Source organism: Ziziphus jujuba, chromosome 1 (genome assembly GCF_031755915.1).
Source record: "Ziziphus jujuba cultivar Dongzao chromosome 1, ASM3175591v1".
In the NCBI taxonomy this organism is placed as follows: Eukaryota; Viridiplantae; Streptophyta; class Magnoliopsida; order Rosales; family Rhamnaceae; genus Ziziphus; species Ziziphus jujuba.
Window position 1 is genome coordinate 40358461 of NC_083379.1, and position 20101 is coordinate 40378561.

The following is a 20101-nucleotide window of genomic DNA, read 5'->3' on the forward strand; positions in this document are numbered from 1 at the left end:
TTGAATCAATTATTTTATTTATGAATCAGCAGACATTGAAATTAAAGGATGAAAAATTATTGCAACAATAAAAGAAACAAACTTTTTCCTTTTTCTTTTTTGTAGAAAGAAATAAATAAGAAAGAGATAAATAAACAAAGACAGAGTTCTTTAATTTCATTATTGAAGAGGATTGAAAATTTGTTATAGAGAACATAGTATAGTCCAGGTGGCAGAAGAATCAATGAATCCTTTACACCTGTGGTTGGAATATGAGGGGCTTTCATTTTCATCCCTAGTTTGGATTTACATTTGAACACGATGGGTTCTCTCCCAAAATGGGTCCTGCTCTTCAAAGCGAAATCACTTTCAAATTGAATAGAGGCATGTTTGATTCTCACCCCTCTTTGCAGGCACATCAATGGAGGGTCGGTGAGGTACCCTACAAACTGGGTATAATTGATTGGAGAAATGTAACTTCAAGTCCAAGCAAAACCTGTATCACCAATCTTGCATCCCAACATTACTGTGCACAAAATATATATAACTAGTTTCTTATTAGGTTAATATAATAATATTATATTCTAAATTGTATTAGACCTTTTTAGTCTTTTTCTTTATTAATGCTTAGGATTCATGTTTTCAAAGACCCTTATATATATATATATATATGCAAACAAACCTAACTCTTTTGAGATTAAAGGGTTTATATTTTTTTAAGAAAATTTAATATTTTTATAACTGAATAATCTTGTAAAATACAATTTTGATCCTAATTGTTAAAATAAATAGGTAAAAAATGACAGATAGTTCTATTTTGATAACTTATTAAATTAAATAGAAGTTAGTAATAATTTTTCAATATTCTAAGATCTAAATATAATTATAGCAAAATTGAAGAAGTTTAAATGAAAATTACCTTTATATATATATATATATCAAGATGCTAGACTTATTAAAATATTTATTAAATTTATTAATCAAATGATATGATAAATGATGTGGTTTATTTTTTCAATTTACTTTTTATTTAAGAATTATTTTATTCATATTTTGATTATATGAATATATTAACCAATAAATATTAATAACTGTCATTTGATAAATAAATTTAGTAAATATTTTGATATTTGTAATGTTACTATATTATATATATATATATATATATAATAATATTCAAATCAGAATGGCTTGATAGTTTAATATTAGATTTTTCTTGTTAGCTTTTAGATCACATCAAATACTATAATTTTAAAAAATGATAAAATATAGATTAATTGACATACTAAAACTTTATTTAAAAAAAAAATGAACTTTGTTATGATGCACTAATTAATAAATACAATTTTAAATCATAGCCATTGATATGATCCAATAGCAAAAAAAGAAAATTCCATTATTAATCTTTATATTAAATATTTAATTTCAACTTGATTATATATATATGCTACAGTACCCTAATATTATATTGAGAGCTATCATAACATTGTAAAAAAATTTTTTAGATTTGTTTAACTAGGCTAAATTCATTTTCAAATTAAATTTAAAATGTTGATATGATACACATACTATAATATTATCTAACCAATTTAATAATGACTTATGTGTGTATATATATATGTATTTATATTTATTTTTATACTTTTACCAATTTTTTTTTATATATTTGTGTTTAAGCTCCCGCATTCTCATATAGGTGATAGGCACCTATAGTAGCAAATTTTTTTTTGTATATGTGTGTGTGTGTGTGTGTATATATATATATGATGCGGATATCCACATCATAAAAATATCTATATACAATTGAAAATAGAAACTATTATCGAGAATAAATTCCAAAAATTATTATCAATAGTTTTTGTATATATGTAAAATATGTTTTTTTATTAGTGAATAACTTATTTAATTAAATTAGGAATTCTTATGTGGCAAAAGCTTAATTAAATAAAATTAAGGATTTCTTTATTAGAGAACTCTTGTAGTAATAATAATAATAATAATAATATGGGATAATATCATATCAAATTCCTAAACTATATGGGTTGTATCACTTAAATCCCTAAAGTTTTTGTTACAATTGAGTTCTTAAATTTTATAAAATTGTGCACGATAAGAACAAAATCAAATTGCTTATGCATGAAAGTCACATAATCTTTTGATAGAGACATTGAAAGTTATTTCAACTGCAACTCTAAAAACAAAATCGAAAAATGTTTGAATAACATAGAGAAAAATTAGGGTATAAGAAACATTGCGTTTATTCTAGGACTGATGAAAATGGAGAAAAGAGCATAGACCATGTATTTGGGAGTCTTCTAACGAGGTCACAGAAGTGAGACAACAATTTTCTTCTTCTTCAATTTTGATCTTTGGCGTGGATACCTAAAAAAGCTAACAATAGTGCAAACTTTGTGCCCATGTAATCTTTAAAAAAACATAAGGATTTTTTTTTATTTTTCTTTACATATAGTGTCTCTTACTTTATTTTTCAATTTTTTTTTTTTTTAAAAAAAAGCTTACTTTGTTTGACAGTCTTGTGGCAGAGCAAACCGATGCTAGTTCTTGGCTGTAAGCCCCTTGGTGGACTATTTTTTTTTTTCTTTTTTTTTATTATTATTATTTTTGCTTAAATGCAACATTTATTTAAAAAAAGATAAATACATAAATACCTTCAATGACTTTATCGAACGGCACATGACTTTCATATACGAATTATGTTAGGCCTTTAGATAAAAAAAATTAAGTTTATCCTTATATTGCACAATTCTATTAAGTTGAGGGATTTGATTGTCAAAAAAAAAAAAAAAAAAAATAGGAACTTAAATGATACAATCCATATAGTTTAGGGACCTAGTATGATATTATTCCTAATAATAAAAAACAATCAAAACTTCATTTACCAACCTTTTTAAACATTAAAATTTAAAAATACATTTAAGGTTTATATGAATTCTAATAGAATTCAATTTGCTTTTTTAAAATTTCAGTAAACTTATATAAATTCCAAATACATATCTTTAAATTTAAACTATTGAAGTAATCCAATAATTAATAATACAGATCCTAATTAGATATCTATCAGAATGTCTATAATCAAATATCTATCAAGATGGCTGATAAAATATTAATTATCTATATATATATATATATATTTATATATGTATATATACTATTATGTAATGGAAGAAAAGGAAACATGAACAAGATTGATATAAAGTCACAACACCATGTAAGTGACTAGAGGATCTGGAGGCATGCTTGGTTGGACCCATGAATTTAGAATTGCATTAAAATCATTGTGCCTATATGAATGACAGCAATTAAGGTTCAAATAATGCAATCTACAATCATTTAAGAGGTGGGGTCTCGTGAATTGAATGGTTTGGGGTATGAGGTTCTAATATGGAAGAGCAAGAGTGGGAAGATGAAGAATATACAGTAGTATAGAAATTGATATATCAGTATGATTTCAGTTTTCAACATTAAAATCTATTGGACCCCATTAAAACAACTTATGAAAATATTCAATGTTTGATGAAAGTTCTGGCAGCATGATTTTAATCATTCCATACCTCTTCTTGGCATATATGCCACATGTTGGAGAAGTGCTTTTTCACAAAATTGGTTTTTAGCTAGATTTCTGAAAGTTTGATTTTCGCTTTCTCTAATAGTATTTGTGAATCCAAGTATTAGGTACAACCGTACAAAGCGAATTGATCATAGACTACATTATTGAATGCAAATTATGCAATGATATTGTTTCTTTTTACACAGGTCAAGCAAAAAGTGGGAGATATGTATAATCGGCCACCATATGTATATATCAAACAAGCCTATCAATTTAGTCCTTGATATTTAAAACATATTTGGAATTATTCTAATAGGAGTGAAAAGCTTTTAGTATGATTAAACTGCTTTTTAGGATGGTTCTATATTCCTCCACAAGATTCGACAATTGGACATACTTTTGGATTCTTAAATTTCCTTACTGAATAATGGAGGTAAAAGTTCATAATAACAAGATTGTACCTGACTTTAAATTGTGGTGTAAAAGGTTAAGAAGAAAGCAGTTTTATATGCTTTATATGAATTATAGAGGAATAAAGGACTCTGAACTTGGTAAAAGGAATGAATAAAAGTAGTGAATGAATAATGGAAATACCATTTAACAGTGAAGGAAATTGGATTCATGAAGCACAAGAAATTATTTTTGAGTTGGTAGCTTTTCCTCCCTTTTTTTTTTTTTTTTTTGGCCCCCTTTTTTGTAGGTCCAACTTCCAAAGCGTGACAAGTTTGTCATGAAGTTCGTAGCTTTTGATATTGCTTAATGCTTCTCCATTAAACACAATTATAGAAATCTTCAACAATCTCTAGACTTCTTGTTCAACCTCTTAAAAGATTATAAAATAAAATAAAATAAAAAATTGCCAAGTGCTATGGTAACATGCCAAAAACTTGTATACCGTAACCACAATTGAAATAAAATAGTACAAATGGATACACATCAATCCAGTATCAAGAAAGAGATTTTATAACCTCTTTATATTTCCAATATGTAATTACTAATCGATTACATTTTATTTCTCCAAATTTTTCGATATAGAGGTTAATTAAGAGAAGAAAGCATGACAAGTAACAAGCAATATCAATTTATATCGATGTACAACAAATTAATTAATTTGGACTCGACAATAGAAGATCATATTGGCATATTCGAAAACATAACTTCATATTGACAAGTATACCAAAAATTCAACATAAGAGCCAAAGAAATTAAAACAACACAATTCAAGGGATGTGACCTCTCACATTACACTGCATCCTGCTGTCGATCCCTTTTGAACATCAGCGACACCTGGCGCCATCGCCATTGATACCGGAGGTGGATTTGGAGGCAGTAGTTGTGGTGGCGGTGCTAGTGTTTGTGGTGGTGCTGGTAGTGGTAGTGGCATTGCTAACGATGGTGTTGATTGAGGCTGCCAGGGCAATGGTGGTATAATAAAGGGGTAATTAGTACCGTTAAACCACTCGTAATCAGGCCCACGAGGCGCTGAATAAGTGTAAACCATTGAATATGGAGGAGGAAGACAGCCATTATTGTGTTCATAATAGTAGTCTCTTTCTCTGATTTTACCATGAAACCTAACAGATTTGAGCTCTGCGTAGCAACCTGAATCTTCAAGCACCCTTAGAATTGTACTTGGATTTACATCCCCTGAAACTTTCACTGTCCCTTCCTCTGCATCTATGTCTATTGTATAAACTCCTAAACAACTAACCCAATTAAACAAAAATAATGAAAACTTAAAGTATAAAACAGTTAAAATCAGTTTGAAACTAAAGTGCAAGAAGATGGAAAATCACCATATATATTGTGCAGAAAGTCGTAAAGCTTTATCTTGCATGCTTCACATTGGATATTAACTTTCATAACACAAGTCTGCAAGGAATGGAATACGAAAAAATAAGAGATTAGACAAAGTACGTAATTAATTTAAGCATAAAAATGGATGAAGACGATTATATAAGCTTCATTGTTTAACCACCATTTCTGCAATGGAATAATCCATTGGAACAAGTTCTGATGAACACGATGGAGGGAACATTATATTATTATAATTTTATTTTTTTAAATTTTTTTTTACTTGGGTATGTGTATTAATGGGTTTATTGAAGCTTTGATTTGATTATGGAAGGAAAAATGTGATTTGGATCGTCTCAACTTCTATTAAGTGCAAGAATCAAGTCAGCATCATGAATCCCAATTAACTTACGCTAATTGTAGGATCTCGATCAACTCATCGTTGTATCCAGATAGGAATTCTTTTTTCGTTTTTTTTTTTTAATTTCTTGAGAAAAGATAGGAAATTATTTAATGATAATAAAATAATGTTGGTTTACTACTATTGTCCCAAAAAAAAAATTATAAAACAAAATTATTTAACGTTGAAATAAAATGGTATTAAAGTTTTAAAAAAAATGAAAAGAAAACCACTGTTTAGTAGCTGTAATCAGAATTTGCAAAGGTTTAGAATCTAAATTGTAGTGATTTTTACACAAGGGGTATATCCGTCAATGCGAAAAATAATCCCAACTACGTAAGATAAACAAATATTGAATCTTTGACATTATGGGAAATGTATATCTAGTAATATGTGGAAATTAGTATCGCCAATGCCATTGCCAACCACGCGTATATTTTTCTCCAAGCAATATCAAGGTTATATATATATATATATATATATATATATTTGAAATGCAAGCAATATCAAGTTGTCCATGTCATATGTTACCCTATGATTATCGTCTCAACTCTCAACAAAAGACTATAAAAGACTATGCTGTATATCATGTGCCAAAAAGAGATGGCCTATCGTTTATGTGGTTTTGTTCTTCTGCTCCTCTATCGCACTAAGCTCCACTCTTCATGGCAAAAGAACAATCACCACTCAAAATTTCCAAATGTGCTGTCATTTTGTTGAAACGTCAACGTTGATTATGCAACAAGTTTTAAATTATTGGGGCTCCCAAAAGCTAACAAGTCCACTGAAACTATTTTGTGATCCCAATTTAACATCCCCCCCAAAAAAAAAAAAAAAAAAAAAGAAAAAAAACATTGAAACTATTCAAGATGTTAGATACATGCCCCACCTCGAATCTTAGAAGGTATGTATTCCGTTGACAAAAAGGATAGTGCATGCACAGACAATGCCTCCACCTCAAATTTCACCCCTCTTTGAAGCATCACCTCTAGCTCCAATCTTTCATGGTAAAACAACAATAACACTGCTTTTTACCAGCTAAGTCAGTCAAATCAAGAGGTTGAAGAAGAAAGTATATGGGATTTTTACCTCCACCGGGGAACTTCTTTTTGTAGGTAGCACCTAAGTAACATGGCTTCAGTTTTCCTCTTGTCTGATAGTAATATATAAGGGATGTTGGAGGATGATAACAATATAGGAAAGCCATTCTGAAACACCATAATTGTATCTCACTCACCTTCTGATGTCAAAGGAAGGAGACACTGCTTTGGAAGGCAGTACTTTTCAGAATCCAAAGGAAAAGCTCCAAGCCATTGTATCTCTGGAACCCTTAGATATTTTGCATCATAAGCCATTTGCTTGCATAAGGAAAGAGTGGGTTAGATATATACTCTCGATCATTTATGAGCAATCAGTGAAAGAAGTGACTTGTATCAGCACAACTTGGCGATTTCCAGTTCTTTTTTTTTTTCAGTCCATATTACTTCAACTAAAATAAGATAATAAAGTAATAGCAGATGGTGGTTTGAGATGTCTAACCATAGAACCAAATCGGTATATGCACAAGATGTCAAAACCATAAGGATCACAATCTACCAAGCAATAAGCAGGCAGACATAAAATATCAATGAGGAGCCGTAGAAACCTGGTCAAACACATATGGTAATTTAAGGTAATATACTAAAGGGAAGATTATGGCATTAACTTGATATTCATTCACTTATTTCAAGATACTACTACCTTCTAGTGGAAACATCAGGATATCCTCGCCCCTGCAATGATAATCATAAAGACATAAAATGCAACACTCATACGTCTTATTAAAGGCACTTCAAGACTCATAAGACTCAAGGGAAAGATTACTGTGATAACAATGCAATGATTTGTGTTGCAGAACTGGTCATTAGCCAATCGTTGGAACACTGAAGAAAGAAATTTAGGAAGAACAAATGGTTTAGTCACAACAAATGCATTAGAACTTCCTTTTATTTTAATAAAGCATAAGTTGCTGACAGAAAGATTTACCAGATTCTTTCTCAACAACAAGAATGTATTGGGCAACAGAAACTATATCTGCAGAGGACAAGTGAAGGTAAACCTCTATTAAGTTTGAGCTAATTTATCATTCAGATACATCATAAAATTAACAATCAATATTTGCAGTTGATTATTTAAATAGAAATTTGCTCAAAAATTGAAATTGTCAAAATGTCTGTATCACTGCCTTAATGATCTGGATACCTTCGACTTCTTCAACATAAACAGGAATATGGTGCGCCTGCAAACAAATGCTGATTCAGAGCTCAGAATCAGGAGAAGGAGCAGAAGATGCAATCTAATCAATAACAACATCACTCTTACAGTGCAAGGCCTACTTATGCAATCAAAGTTCCTCCCTGTCTCTGAGAATCTTAACCAGCCCATTACCAACCTATAAGAGCAACAAAGGAAAACATTCTTTTTAACCAACATATATATATATATATATATATATATTAATTTATGAGTTTAACCTCATGCTAAGAAAATCCAAGACAGTGAATACTATAGGAGGATGAAACAGGCAAACACCAAAACATAGTAAATGTACTCTTCATCGTTCAAGATATTCTGCTTGCAATGCATTTGAATGACAATAAAGAGCCTACATCAACTTGAGAAGAAAACAATGTAACTAATGGACCAATAATGCATATTTTCTTCCTTCTTTTGTTCCGGTAATCAAGAATGCAGATATGTAACTTCGTTTAAAACAATGTAACTAACAGACCAAGAATGCACATTTTCTTTTTTCTTCCTTTCTTTCTTTTTTTTTTTTTTTTTTTTTTTTTGGGTCATCAAGAATGCAGATATTTGACTCTGTTTATTATTGACATGCTCATTTTAAGCATAATAAAACGGGAATGTATACCATTATCTACTTATCTATGAGGGATCAATAGCGAGCTTTGAAACATACCCTTTTCCGGCAGACACCTAGCAATAGGAGACAACATGGAGAAATATTTCAGCAGCTGTACATTACTGAACCTTCTATCATAAGCAGTTTATGGAGTAGTGTGACAGGTGTTAAGAAAACTACAACAAAACCTATTGATCAAGTAAGGACCACCAAACATAGTAGGACGTGCCACATCAAAATGGTTGATTACGTTAAAAGAAAAAATAATAAATAAATAAAAAGACGACAACATATGATAAAACCACTAGTTTGAATAACCATCCTTCTCCAAACTAGTCTAAATTGCATGAAACTTAGCTAGACGTGCATTTCATTAAATTGCAAACCATTTAGCCAACATCCATCCACCATATAACAATGTAAATTAAAAAGGTAAAAGAAGAGAATAGCGTTGATTTAGAAAATGTAGATAACAGCACCCACCACATTTAAATTGTGCCGCGAACACCCTAGAAGGATGCATATGTCATTGATTCCCTGGTCTACAATTTTCTGCTCTGCAATAGCAAAATAAGCAGAGAATATTACTTGAAGAATCCAAGGATATCAAAAGGACCAGTATCTTCCTGAACATTGGATCCAAAACTTCACTTAGTTTGAACTATAGACTTCACAATAGCTTAGGAAAACTGGCAAAGCCAAAACTCGATCTCAGAGGATTTATATATAAATATCTACCGCGTTCCACAATAATCTATTTCGGTATGAAGACATAATTTTTTAACATTTTAAACTGAAAAACATAAGAAATCACCTGAAAATACAGTCGGATGCATGTAATATATATCCCTCTTAGACCCATGTTTGTTTTCTTGCAGAAGTTGCTGAACAATTAATAGAATCCTGAGCAAGACATCTGAAATAGGAAGAACATACCAGATATAAATATTTCCAATACAAAATGTATAACTTGGAATTATAACAAATTAAGCCCAATTCTCACCTATCCTATGCACATTGCTTTCTTTTTGAAGTGTAAGAATCTCTTTACCTTTTGGCAAATCAGAGCTGCAGGAGCTGTGTAGAACAAAAAGCAAACTAAATTAAAATTTAAAATATTGTCGGGTTGCAATTATATAATCTTCACTTAACTCTGAAAAGAACAAATTAATCAAGCAAAATTTTAAATAAATAAATAAATACAAAATAACAATAATAAAAAAATCACTTGCACTTGTTTGGTTGCTGAGAAAATTATAAAAAGAAAAAAACAAATTCTCGAACCAGTTTGCTTTGGCATTCGCGCAGTAGTTCCTGAACCGATCAATCAGAATTTCCGGTGACCGTCTGTTGCTGAGATCTTCAACCAGTGCTCGAGTAAATTCTGGACAAAACACAAAACATAAATTCCAAAAAAGAATCATAAAAAAAACGATAAAGTTAAAGTTAAGAACGAAAATGAAGGAAGTGAAACTTGGAGATCGTTTGGAATTGAAAGCTTAATCGGATTGAAGACCTCTGATTTTCCAAAGCAGTAAATCGCTGGGTTTTTTTGAGCTCCGTTTGTAATCCATTTCTCTTTCCCTTTTTCCCTCCATACGAAAAAGCTGAATATGAAAAAGGCGTTCGTATTGGCTAAAAGTGGACCAACAAAGAAACGACGCCGTTAGGCTTTGCGTCATTTATTATACCGACGCACACAAGTAGCACCTCGTGTCAAAATCTCACTTTTTTTTTTTTTTTTCCAATTTTGGCCTTCAAACAAAATCCAATCCCACCCTTCAATTTAATTTATTTTTAACAATTTAAATTGAATTTTTATATTAATCAAATTAAATTAGATTTAAAATATTATAAATTATATAGATTAAATTGCTTATAAATTGAAAATATAAATCTAATCGAATCCAATTTAACTTAAATAATATATTATATAATTAAAAAATTATATTTTTTTATTTTTATATGTAAATTTTAATATATTTTTTATTTTTATATATTAATTTTTAATTTTTTTTATTTTTATATATTAATTTTTAATATATATTTTTTTTTAATCTTCAAATTTCAAATGGATTTTTGAGTGAATGAATTTTAATGAATATATTATTTTATATTATTTATCCTAACAATTTTAATCCGATTTTGTAGGAGTGATATGATGATGTTAATGTTTGCTACTTGATAAGTGTATGATGTGTATTATTTGCTACATTTTCTTCTTTGTTTTTCATTGTAAACTATGTTGTATTATTCTAATTATATTTTATGTTTGAATAATTATATTTTATATTTTATATTTTATATTTGAAAATTTTTTTATTTGTATTATATATTTATAAATTAATAAATTTTAAACCAATCAACAAATTCAAATCAAATCGATCATAAATAATTTGATTTGGTTTGAATTTAATATTTTAATAATTTAATATAAATAATTTAATTTGATTTAAATTTAATATTTTAATAATTTAATTTAAATTACATATTAAAAAAATCGCTAAATATGAATTGGATTGTATTTTAATCTAAAATCAAATCAACCATATCCACCCCTATATCTTCAACAGTTGACATTTTATCAGTTTTTTGAAAGGATAAAAGCATACAACTTTTTTGCGGGCTCCGTGACAAAAAATGCTATATTCTGTTAAAGAGAGTACTTTCCGTTAAAAAATAATAATAATAATTATAATAATTAAAAAATCTGGCGAAGCATATTTATATTAATTATTTTATTTATTGTACGCGGCAACTGAAGAAATTAGAAACCATTCACTTTCAGATCTTTCTGGATTCTCTCACGAGCTTTTTGGCTTAATCGATTTTTCTCCAACTGAATAATCTGACTTCTGCATAGAATACCAAAATCCGAAACCAACTTTATACTGGTAAAATTCTCTCTCTCTCTCTTTTCTAGGATTCCCTTATTTAGCAATCTGGAATTTTTAGTTCTAAATTCCCATTTTTATGGAACCCACATTTAGAGCTTGATTCAGTTTTCTTCTGTATTTTTTTTCCCCCTAAATTTTTCTTTATTGTTCCATATTTTATTTCCATGATTGAGAACAGCTTGTTTGGATGAGAATTTTCTTTTTTTCTTTTTTTTTCTTTTTTTTTGTTTTTTTTGGCCCTTTTTGTGACTGTGGAGGAAAGTGTGAGTATCTTGCTAAACCAATTATGTGAAAGATTCTTATATTCTTATCTTAATTGTTTTCATAGTAGTTTTTCGGTGTAATTACTTTTGGCTGCTGCATTAGATTATCATGGTGGACTGTATCTGCTTAGTGATAATCAGATTGTTTGTTCAGTTCTTGTCCAATCAATTATTAATAGAAGATGGTGAATTTGAGCTTTCTATGATGCCCAAATTGACTTAGATCATGAATTCAATATAGATCTCCGCTTTTGTTAGTTAATATATCGAAGTTTGCTTGATCTGAAATGAAAATCCTTTTTATATTAACTTACTTTCTTGACAATAACTTTTACCACTAGAAAGTGACTATGGAAACTCAGAAATTTTTTCATTCTATGCTGAAAAACCTGAAAAACGAAATCGCAATTTGGCCACAGGCTGAACAGATATACAGCATAAATGGTAGTTTGTTTTCAGTCATGACTATAATCAAAAGGATAAAACTTTATTTCAAAATATGGTTTGTCGATCTGAAACTGCTTTCAAGTAATGTTCTGATTCTGCATAAACAAAAAAATGCTTGATGGCAAACTATTATTTTTTTTTTTAATAATAAATTTTCAGGGTTTTGGGAATTTTTTCCATCCTACATGTTATCTAACTTGTGCTTTGTTTTACCAAAATACTAATATAAATAAAGGGTGGAGAATTAAATCTAGAATGATATTATTAGTTGTTCATTTGAGGATCTTCGTGATGTACAGTTAGTGGACTATGCAACAGTGCAGGTGCCTTTGTTCTTTGTTCTCATTTTCCTGAACCATCATAATGGCCTCTAATGGTGTTAAAGAACCCTTGCTTTCGGGAATAACAGATGCTACAGCTCAAACACACAGAAAAGATGCACCTAAGAGAAGAATGTTCCATCATTCTAGAAGTGCTCCTCCTGCAGATCATATTTCACAGGATACAGCCGGCCTTGCCTCAGTTCCACGTTCTGATTCCATTTTTGGGAATTTACACCCGAATTTTCGTAAAATGGCCATCTTTTTTTTTGCCTACTTAGGTATAGGAGCTGTATGCTTCTACCTAGTTAGGCGCCAAATTAAGGGAAAGAAGACGGATGGATTTCTTGATGCCGTTTATTTATGCATTGTGACAATGACTACCGTTGGATATGGAGACTTGGTACCCAACAATACTGTTTCAAAACTGCTTGCTTGTGCATTTGTGTTCACAGGAATGGCTCTAGGTGCCTTGATACTGGGTAAAGCAGCAGACTATTTGGTGGAGAAGCAGGAAATATTGCTTGTGAGGGCGATGCATATGCATCAAAATGTACATAAAAGTGAAATTCTAAAAGAAGCTGAGACTCACAGAATCAGATACAAGTGCATTAGTGTTTTTATCCTTATTTTGGTACTAATTGTTGTTGGTACAACCTTTCTAGTCATTGTTGAGAAATTCGATGTTGTGGATGCATTTTATTGTGTTTGTTCTACCATCACAACCTTGGGGTATGGAGATAAGAGCTTCTCGACTAAAGCAGGACGCATTTTTGCAGTTTTCTGGATATTAACAAGTACTATTTGCTTAGCTCAGTTTTTCCTTTACATTGCTGAGCTTAACACTGAGAAGAGGCAAAGGGCATTGGTCAAGTGGGTTCTTACGCGTAGGGTAACAAATTTAGATTTGGAGGCAGCTGATTTGGATGACGATGGAAGGGTTGGGTATGTAAAATTTCTTTTCTACTGGTAGTTCCATTGTTGGCTTGTGTCTGAATCTTATATTTGTGGATTGTTTCTTGACAAGATTGGATAACATATTTTTCTGTTTCGTGACTCATGCTGTGATCCTTTCTTTCCCTTTTAGGCTTGCTGAATTCATCGTGTATAAGCTCAAAGAGATGGGAAAGATCACCCAGGAAGATATAAAACTTGTAACGGAGGAGTTTGAAAATCTCGATGTTGATCAGTCGGGAACCTTGTCTGCATCTGATATAATGCTTGCTCAATCATCTCAAACTGAGAGATAACAAACAACATGATGTGGTTTTTCACTTGTGAAATGGTGAAAGATCTTGAGAGCAACCTAACAGCTATTCTTTGAGTTCGTCTTCTGTAATGCATATGTATAACATAATGTATTTGAGTGCTTTATATATACTTATGGTATATTTTGTTTTGGCTTGTAACGATTTGTTCTCGAAATATACCAACATCTGTTTCCTACGAAAACATAGTTACTGACCCACAGCTGTGCCTTAAGTCGAAGCTGAAAACATGCTCAATTGTCATATAAGTCATCTTTTTCATATAAACCAGAGCTATACCCAGAAAAACCCAGAAATTGTTCTTTTTTCCCTTGTTTAGATTTAAGATTTTATTGGGGATCCATCCAGAGATCATCAATTTTTTTTTTAATAAAATCTGTCATCTAGCTATGTTTGTGGCTTGGGCTTTTATTGGGCCAGTTGGGATATGGGGAACCCCAAACAAAGTATTGAATCAGTAGCCCAGCCCATGAAGCCCCTCTTAGTCATTATCAACCGTCATTGAATGTGATCGTTGAAACCGGAATGATTGTGGGGCGCACTTGGGTGTGGTCCAATCCACTAACCTACTACTAATCATTGAACCCTTTGAAGTCAGGCTAAGGTTGTGGGACCGCTTTTGTTTTTTTGAATACTCGGTTGACCGTACGGGGCCAATCATTTACGCTGTGACTATCACATCATGATTCATGAATCAGACGTCCCAAGATCATACTTGAGTTTATAATATGGACTACACCCACGTTGTATGTAAACAAGCAATGCCGTGTTTTTTTTTTTTTACCCCTTTTTTTTTTTTTTTTTTTGGGGGGGGCCTTTTAGGCAAAGTGCGATGTGGTAGTACAATTACTGTTCCACCTTTAAGCGAAAACCGAAGATGTAGTACAACAAAAATGTACAAATTTTCAAAATACCCCCTATTTATAATTATCAAATTCCAGCTCATAATTGACACTTGTTTTAGATTTTTTTTTTTTTTTTATGTTTCATTTATTTGATTTTTTATTTATTGAAAAGCAATTAAAAAATAAATAAACTTGTAGGAATATATGCACAGTACGGAAATTTATTAAAAAATTATAAAAGATGCTTTCCATTAATTATTTGACAAAATTTTGAATAGATACGTGGCAGTGACACGTAGTTGACGAGGTGAGGTATCCTTGCTAAGATTTCACCTACACGCGATCCAATCACAGTTTTGAAACTCTAGAAAGCACATTATAAATCGAAAAGGGTGCGCAGTGTGCATCAGGCGTAGTTTAGACGTCTCTAGAGCACGCTTGCTCACCCATCAAAACATCCTTAATTTTCTAACCAAAAATAACAAATAATAACTCATGGCAAACTATGTTTAAAAAAAAAAAAAAAGGACCGAAATGTCATTAACATTATTCTTCCCAGGATACACAGTCCACATCATGTCAACTACAAATCAACGGGAAGAAACAAAAAAAAAAAAAAAAAGAAAAAGGGGAAGAAAGAGTTAAAATTACAAAAGAGGGAAAAAGTTACATTTTTTTTTTTTTTTGGTGCTACTCGGACTTGAAACTTTCTACGGCGTGATGTTCAGGTGGGCCGGCGACGAAATCTAGGAGACCTTCACCGGCTTTGTCAACGTGAGAGTCGGTAGCCGGTAAGGAAGTCTTCGCGAAGACGACAACGGCGACGAGAAAGAGAGCCGTGGAGAGAAAAAGCGGCCAGAAGTAAGCCAAGATGGTGACGAATCTAGGAGCTACGATGATCAGAGTCGAAACGACGACGCAGAGAACGAGAGCGAAGAGGATGTGAAACTTGAACTTGAGGAGCTTCTGTGAGATCTCCATGAGGTTCAAAGAAATGAGAGCTTGGGGTTTGTGTTGGTGGATTTTGTAGGAGAAAAAAGAAAGATAGAGAGAGTGAAAGAGAGAGAAGAGAGAGAGAGATTGAAGGGAGGTTATCGCTCCGTGCAGAGATTCTCTGTAAGAGGAAAAGTTTGGCTTCTTGGTCTTTTTTTCTGGATGAATGTGTACAAATTTTCAGGGTTTTGGGACTTTTCATTTTTCCATCATTGCATTCACATTGTATTTAACCTGTGCTTTGTTTTTACCAAAATGCCCATGATTTTTTTTCATTAATTAACATCTTTAAACTTTGTCCGTGTTTTACTTCCCTAATTGATTGACTTCTGTATTATTTTTCATTTTCTTTTTTTTCTTTTTTTTACTATTCATGTTCATAATATAATATATTTGTAGTACACCAGAAGTTCAGAACGATGACTTCTCTGGAAAAAAAGAATTGGATACAATATTTATGTCTACTTCAATTAATGTTTGTTATGACAGTGATGTTTATCAAAAATTAATGATAATTTTTTTGATAAAAAAATTAATGATGACTTGATAGCTAAAATGTCACATCACCCAAAAGAAAATAAATTATACTCAATAAATATAAATTAAATATATTGAAATTGAGAGATTGGAAGATTTTTATTTTTTATTTTTTGCTAATAGAAAAATTTGTATTGGTTCTAAAATGCATTTGGATGTGTCTAGTATAGTGTAATTATTCGTTGAGACAAACAAAACAAAAATGCTGTCCCAATTAAAGGAGGGTATTATAGTCTTTTTGGTGAGAAAATTGTGTTGAAACATGGTAATACATACCACTTTTGTCGTTTCACTGAAATTGTCGTGTGCTTGTAATTTTGAAATGAGCCTGATTGAGCTTTTAACCAAGGTTTTTGTTTGTTTATGGGAAAGATAAGATCTACCACATGACTATGACGTGGTAATCCGAGGCCGAAAAGAGAATAATTTTATTCCTAAATCTTTTTTTTTTTGTTTAATCGGATTTGGATTTCAAAGGTGTAGCAGCATTGTGTATTCAACACAATGAAATGCACACCATTAAAAAAAGCATGAGGAAATGCAAATATTTAATTGTCATTTTAAATTTTCTTTATAGGGCATCTAAGAGCTTTTTGTAATATGGTATGCACAAAGATTGTATAAAAGTATTCTTTTTAAGTTGTTTATAACTATAATTACTGTTTTGATAAAAGAACCATAGATTTTAGAATGAGGAAAAGTTAATTGAAAAAAAAAAGAATAAGGAAAGGTTAAAAAAAAAATAATAAATAAAATCAGTTATTTTGGTCACCTCTAGGAAAAGAGGCCCAAATTGATGAGGCCCACTTAACCAAATGGACCAAGAAAACTCAAACAATTATGTTTCCATTTTAAGGCCTCAAAAACACAGCCCCCAAATTTACCGACCAAAGCTTTTCGGCTCTGAAAATGGCGCCTGTGAGAACCACAGGCGCTGTTGTTGCCGCCATCGCTGTCTCTGTGGCCTTGTTTTCTCTCTTCCTCTGCAACCATAAATCCAAGCCTTCCTCCAAAAAGACCAAACTTTCCCTCCCTTCAAAGAAGAATACAAGAACTGGGCTTGTCGATGCCATTGGCAATACCCCTCTGATTCGCATCAACAGCCTCTCTGATGCCACTGGTTGTGAAGTGAGTTTCCAATTTTTGTTGATTTTATCACATGGGTTTTTGGCTTTGATTGTCATCTTTTTTTGATATTTGTTTTTCTTATGTGAATTAAATCCTCACAAGCTTTTTTCGTTTTTGACGTCTGAATGATCTTTTTTTTTTTCTTTTTTTTTTTTCCAATGATATGATGAAGAAGGTTTCCTTTTTATGATTGATTTATCAATTTTCTTCACTGGGTTTGCCCAGATACTTGGGAAGTGTGAGTTTCTGAACCCGGGAGGGAGTGTCAAAGATAGAGTTGCTGTCAAAATTATTGAAGAGGTAATCTTTTTTTATGGTCTGCTTGGTTGTTGAGAAAATTTACAGTAAAGTTTCATATTTCTTCTTCTATTCTTTATATCATGCCCACTATTTATAACGGATGTGTACAAGTACAACTATTTCCAACTTTCTCTCCTTACCTCCATTTTCTCTGCAACCACTGTTAAAAGAAAGAAAATTGGAATTGGAATTTTAATATTGTTTTCAAATTTCTGAACGTAGGTGACTAATGTGATCTCAACTGATCAATGGCATTTGTATTTTCTATGTTTTGCATGAATACGTAATTCAGCGAACCAACTCTTTGAACTCCCATGATTTTGTCATTTTATATCTTTTCTGGTCTTAGTGGTGTTTCAATTCATTTTCACCACCTGACTGTTTTCTTTGTTGCACCCCGTCATACATGGTTTATGCAGGCTTTGGAATCTGGAAAACTTGCTCCTGGGGGAGTAGTAACTGAGGGGAGTGCTGGAAGTACTGCCATTAGTCTTGCTACAGTTGCCCCTGCCTATGGTTGCAAATGCCATGTGGTTATCCCAGATGATGCTGCTATCGAGAAGGTATGTGGTCAATATATTTCAGCTGATCACATTTCTTCCTGGAAGTTTGAAAAAGGTTTTCATTTAAGTTGCATCATAATGTAATATCTATCTTAAAAAGAAAATGTAAAGGAATAAATAGATCTTTGAGTGCCATGCTGAGGATGATGATGCCTGAACTAATTCTAGACTCGTTGTACATTAGGATGTTGTGGAATTATTTTTCTTTTTCTGAAAGTAACATTCTTCCTTTGTTCTTTTAGATATTCTGCAACGGGCTTAATTTTGTTTTGCTCATGCTAATTCTTTCCAGTCCCAAATACTTGAAGCCCTGGGAGCCACTGTTGAAAGGGTACGACCAGTATCAATTACACACAGAGACCATTTTGTCAATATTGCAAGGCGGCGGGCTTCGGAAGCAAACGAGCTAGCTTCAAAAGACTTAGAATCTGGCCAAATGAATGGCAAAGACCTGGAGCAAATTAATGGTTTTGGTTCTGGTGGAGAGAAACATACTTCATTTTCCTTGAGCAATTGTAAAGGCGGCTTCTTTGCTGATCAGTTTGAAAATCTAGCAAACTTCAGGGCCCACTACGACGGTACTGGGCCAGAGATTTGGGAACAGACCGGAGGAAAGTTAGATGCATTTGTGGCTGCAGCAGGAACTGGTGGCACTGTGGCTGGTGTTTCCAAGTATCTCCAGGTTCGCTGCTTTACCCCTCCTTTATGAGGTTGTAAAGTTGATTATATGGTAACATTGAGAGGCATGAATCCTTTTACGTTTCAACAGGAAATGAATCCAAAAATCAGGTCCTTCCTTGTAGATCCTCCCGGTTCTGGTTTGTTTAACAAGGTGACAAGGGGAGTGATGTATACTAAAGAGGAGGCTGAAGGACGAAGGCTAAAGAATCCTTTTGACACGGTAACTGAAGGCATTGGAATAAATAGGTTAACTCAAAACTTTTTGATGGCAAAACTAGATGGGGCTTTCCGGGGGACAGATATTGAAGCTGTTGAGATGTCAAGGTCAGTCTTCTTCTTCTTCTTCTTTTTATTTTTTTATTTTTTTATTTTTTTATTTTTTTATTTTTTTATTTTTTTATTTTTTTTTGGGTCTGACATCATGTTCTGCCTATCTTCATTTCCTTACTACCTGACTTTTCCTCGGTTCTTTCTTGTTGCTGAGAGGTTCAGGAAAATATTATGCCAGTTCTACCTGCAAACTTTAGTTTCATTCAGCCTCTATAACTCTTAGCTGTACTTCCTATATTTATTCTGACAAATAGGTTAATGGAAAATGTTTCACATTATTAATTTATTCTAATGCAAAATGATGGGAAGTAGAAAATGCTAATTTCCTTGAACTTGGCTATGTCAACGAACAGATGTTTAGTTGTTTCATTTGGCCTTACAGTTTTCTGTTCCAAACTTTTATTAGGTTCCTTTTAAAGAATGATGGTCTCTTCTTGGGGAGTTCGTCAGCCATGAATTGTGTTGGGGCTGTCAGAGTGGCACAGTCGATTGGTCCCGGTCACACTATTGTAACGATATTGTGCGATAGTGGAATGAGACATTTGAGCAAGTTTTACAGTGATGAGTATCTATCTCAGTTTGGTTTGACTCCCAAGGCAAATGGATTAGAGTTTTTGGGTGTCCAGTAGCATTATGCAGGGGCTTTCTGTTGACAAATTTTTCCTACAGATTAATACAGAAAGCCTGTTATATGACAAACTGGTTGATTCAAATTTTTTACCAGGGGTGTATTCTGAAGCAGTGACGTTTCAGCAGCAAAATTTTGTATGACCATTTTTCTATTCACATTTTTCCACAGATTATATATTTTGAAGCTCAGAAGAAGCAAAATACGAAGGTTATTATTAGTACATTTTTGGGGGGGAATTGAGAATGATATCCAGTA

The 20101-nt window shown here is 32.0% G+C and overlaps 4 protein-coding genes across 14 annotated transcripts; 2 read left to right on the forward strand and 2 right to left on the reverse strand.

Annotated features, from left to right (window-relative positions):
- Positions 1–4604: 4604 nt before the first annotated feature.
- LOC107404703 (meiotic recombination protein SPO11-1) lies at positions 4605–10296 on the reverse strand. 7 transcript variants are annotated; one of them, XR_003054049.3, is made up of 17 exons: positions 10160–10296; positions 9928–10027; positions 9647–9720; positions 9458–9559; positions 9127–9200; positions 8701–8717; positions 8103–8172; positions 7983–8019; positions 7767–7814; positions 7605–7663; positions 7482–7513; positions 7281–7386; positions 6979–7099; positions 6831–6894; positions 6631–6740; positions 5344–5419; positions 4609–5245 (listed from the first exon to the last, which is right to left on the reverse strand). XR_003054049.3 is itself a non-coding variant. In XM_048467967.2 (16 exons), the coding sequence occupies exons 1-16, from the start codon at positions 10239–10241 to the stop codon at positions 5400–5402; spliced, it is 1116 nt and encodes a 371-aa protein (XP_048323924.1). In that variant the 5' UTR covers positions 10242–10296; the 3' UTR covers positions 4608–5399. The 7 variants fall into 7 exon arrangements, 4 of the variants coding, with proteins under 4 accessions (XP_048323924.1, XP_024924549.2, XP_015867176.3 ...); XR_003054050.3 differs by having other exon boundaries at positions 4609–5253; XR_007239132.2 differs by having other exon boundaries at positions 4605–5419; positions 6631–6765.
- A 1081-nt stretch (positions 10297–11377) lies between these two features.
- LOC107407176 (two-pore potassium channel 1) lies at positions 11378–13979 on the forward strand. 3 transcript variants are annotated; one of them, XM_016014414.4, is made up of 3 exons: positions 11378–11537; positions 12550–13515; positions 13658–13979. In XM_016014414.4, the coding sequence occupies exons 2-3, from the start codon at positions 12614–12616 to the stop codon at positions 13818–13820; spliced, it is 1065 nt and encodes a 354-aa protein (XP_015869900.1). In that variant the 5' UTR covers positions 11378–11537; positions 12550–12613; the 3' UTR covers positions 13821–13979. The 3 variants fall into 3 exon arrangements, with proteins under 3 accessions (XP_015869900.1, XP_015869901.1, XP_015869902.1); XM_016014415.4 differs by having other exon boundaries at positions 11379–11537; positions 12569–13515; XM_016014416.3 differs by having other exon boundaries at positions 11386–11537; positions 12574–13515.
- A 1231-nt stretch (positions 13980–15210) lies between these two features.
- Positions 15211–15970, reverse strand: LOC107409605 (uncharacterized). The gene has a single exon (XM_016017033.4). The coding sequence runs from the start codon at positions 15662–15664 to the stop codon at positions 15374–15376; it is 291 nt and encodes a 96-aa protein (XP_015872519.2). The 5' UTR covers positions 15665–15970; the 3' UTR covers positions 15211–15373.
- Positions 15971–17075: 1105 nt separating this feature from the next.
- On the forward strand, positions 17076–20068 carry LOC107407993 (cysteine synthase 2). Of its 3 annotated transcripts, none has more exons than XM_048479080.2 (6): positions 17076–17341; positions 17567–17641; positions 18061–18204; positions 18497–18886; positions 18974–19209; positions 19622–20068. In XM_048479080.2, the coding sequence occupies exons 1-6, from the start codon at positions 17123–17125 to the stop codon at positions 19842–19844; spliced, it is 1287 nt and encodes a 428-aa protein (XP_048335037.2). In that variant the 5' UTR covers positions 17076–17122; the 3' UTR covers positions 19845–20068. The 3 variants fall into 3 exon arrangements, with proteins under 3 accessions (XP_048335037.2, XP_048335047.2, XP_060675287.1); XM_048479090.2 differs by having other exon boundaries at positions 17204–17341; positions 17517–17641; XM_060819304.1 differs by having other exon boundaries at positions 17210–17341; positions 17514–17641.
- The last annotated feature ends 33 nt before the right edge of the window (positions 20069–20101 follow it).

Excerpts from the sequence above, each read along its gene's own strand:
- LOC107404703 (XM_016011690.4), bottom strand. The coding sequence starts at position 10,241 with ATGGAGGGAAAAAGGGAAAGAGAAATGGATTACAAACGGAGCTCAAAA. Across the intron at positions 9,201-9,457 it reads GCATCCGACTGTATTTTCAG|AGCAGAAAATTGTAGACCAG; the intron begins GTGATTTCTTAT and ends TTGCTATTGCAG. Across the intron at positions 7,664-7,766 it reads TGTTGTTGAGAAAGAATCTG|TGTTCCAACGATTGGCTAAT; the intron begins GTAAATCTTTCT and ends TTCTTTCTTCAG.
- LOC107407176 (XM_016014414.4), top strand. The coding sequence starts at position 12,614 with ATGGCCTCTAATGGTGTTAAAGAACCCTTGCTTTCGGGAATAACAGAT. Across the intron at positions 13,516-13,657 it reads GATGACGATGGAAGGGTTGG|GCTTGCTGAATTCATCGTGT; the intron begins GTATGTAAAATT and ends TTTCCCTTTTAG.
- LOC107409605 (XM_016017033.4), bottom strand. The coding sequence starts at position 15,664 with ATGGAGATCTCACAGAAGCTCCTCAAGTTCAAGTTTCACATCCTCTTC.
- LOC107407993 (XM_048479080.2), top strand. The coding sequence starts at position 17,123 with ATGGCGCCTGTGAGAACCACAGGCGCTGTTGTTGCCGCCATCGCTGTC. Across the intron at positions 17,642-18,060 it reads CTGTCAAAATTATTGAAGAG|GCTTTGGAATCTGGAAAACT; the intron begins GTAATCTTTTTT and ends TGGTTTATGCAG. Across the intron at positions 18,887-18,973 it reads GTGTTTCCAAGTATCTCCAG|GAAATGAATCCAAAAATCAG; the intron begins GTTCGCTGCTTT and ends ACGTTTCAACAG.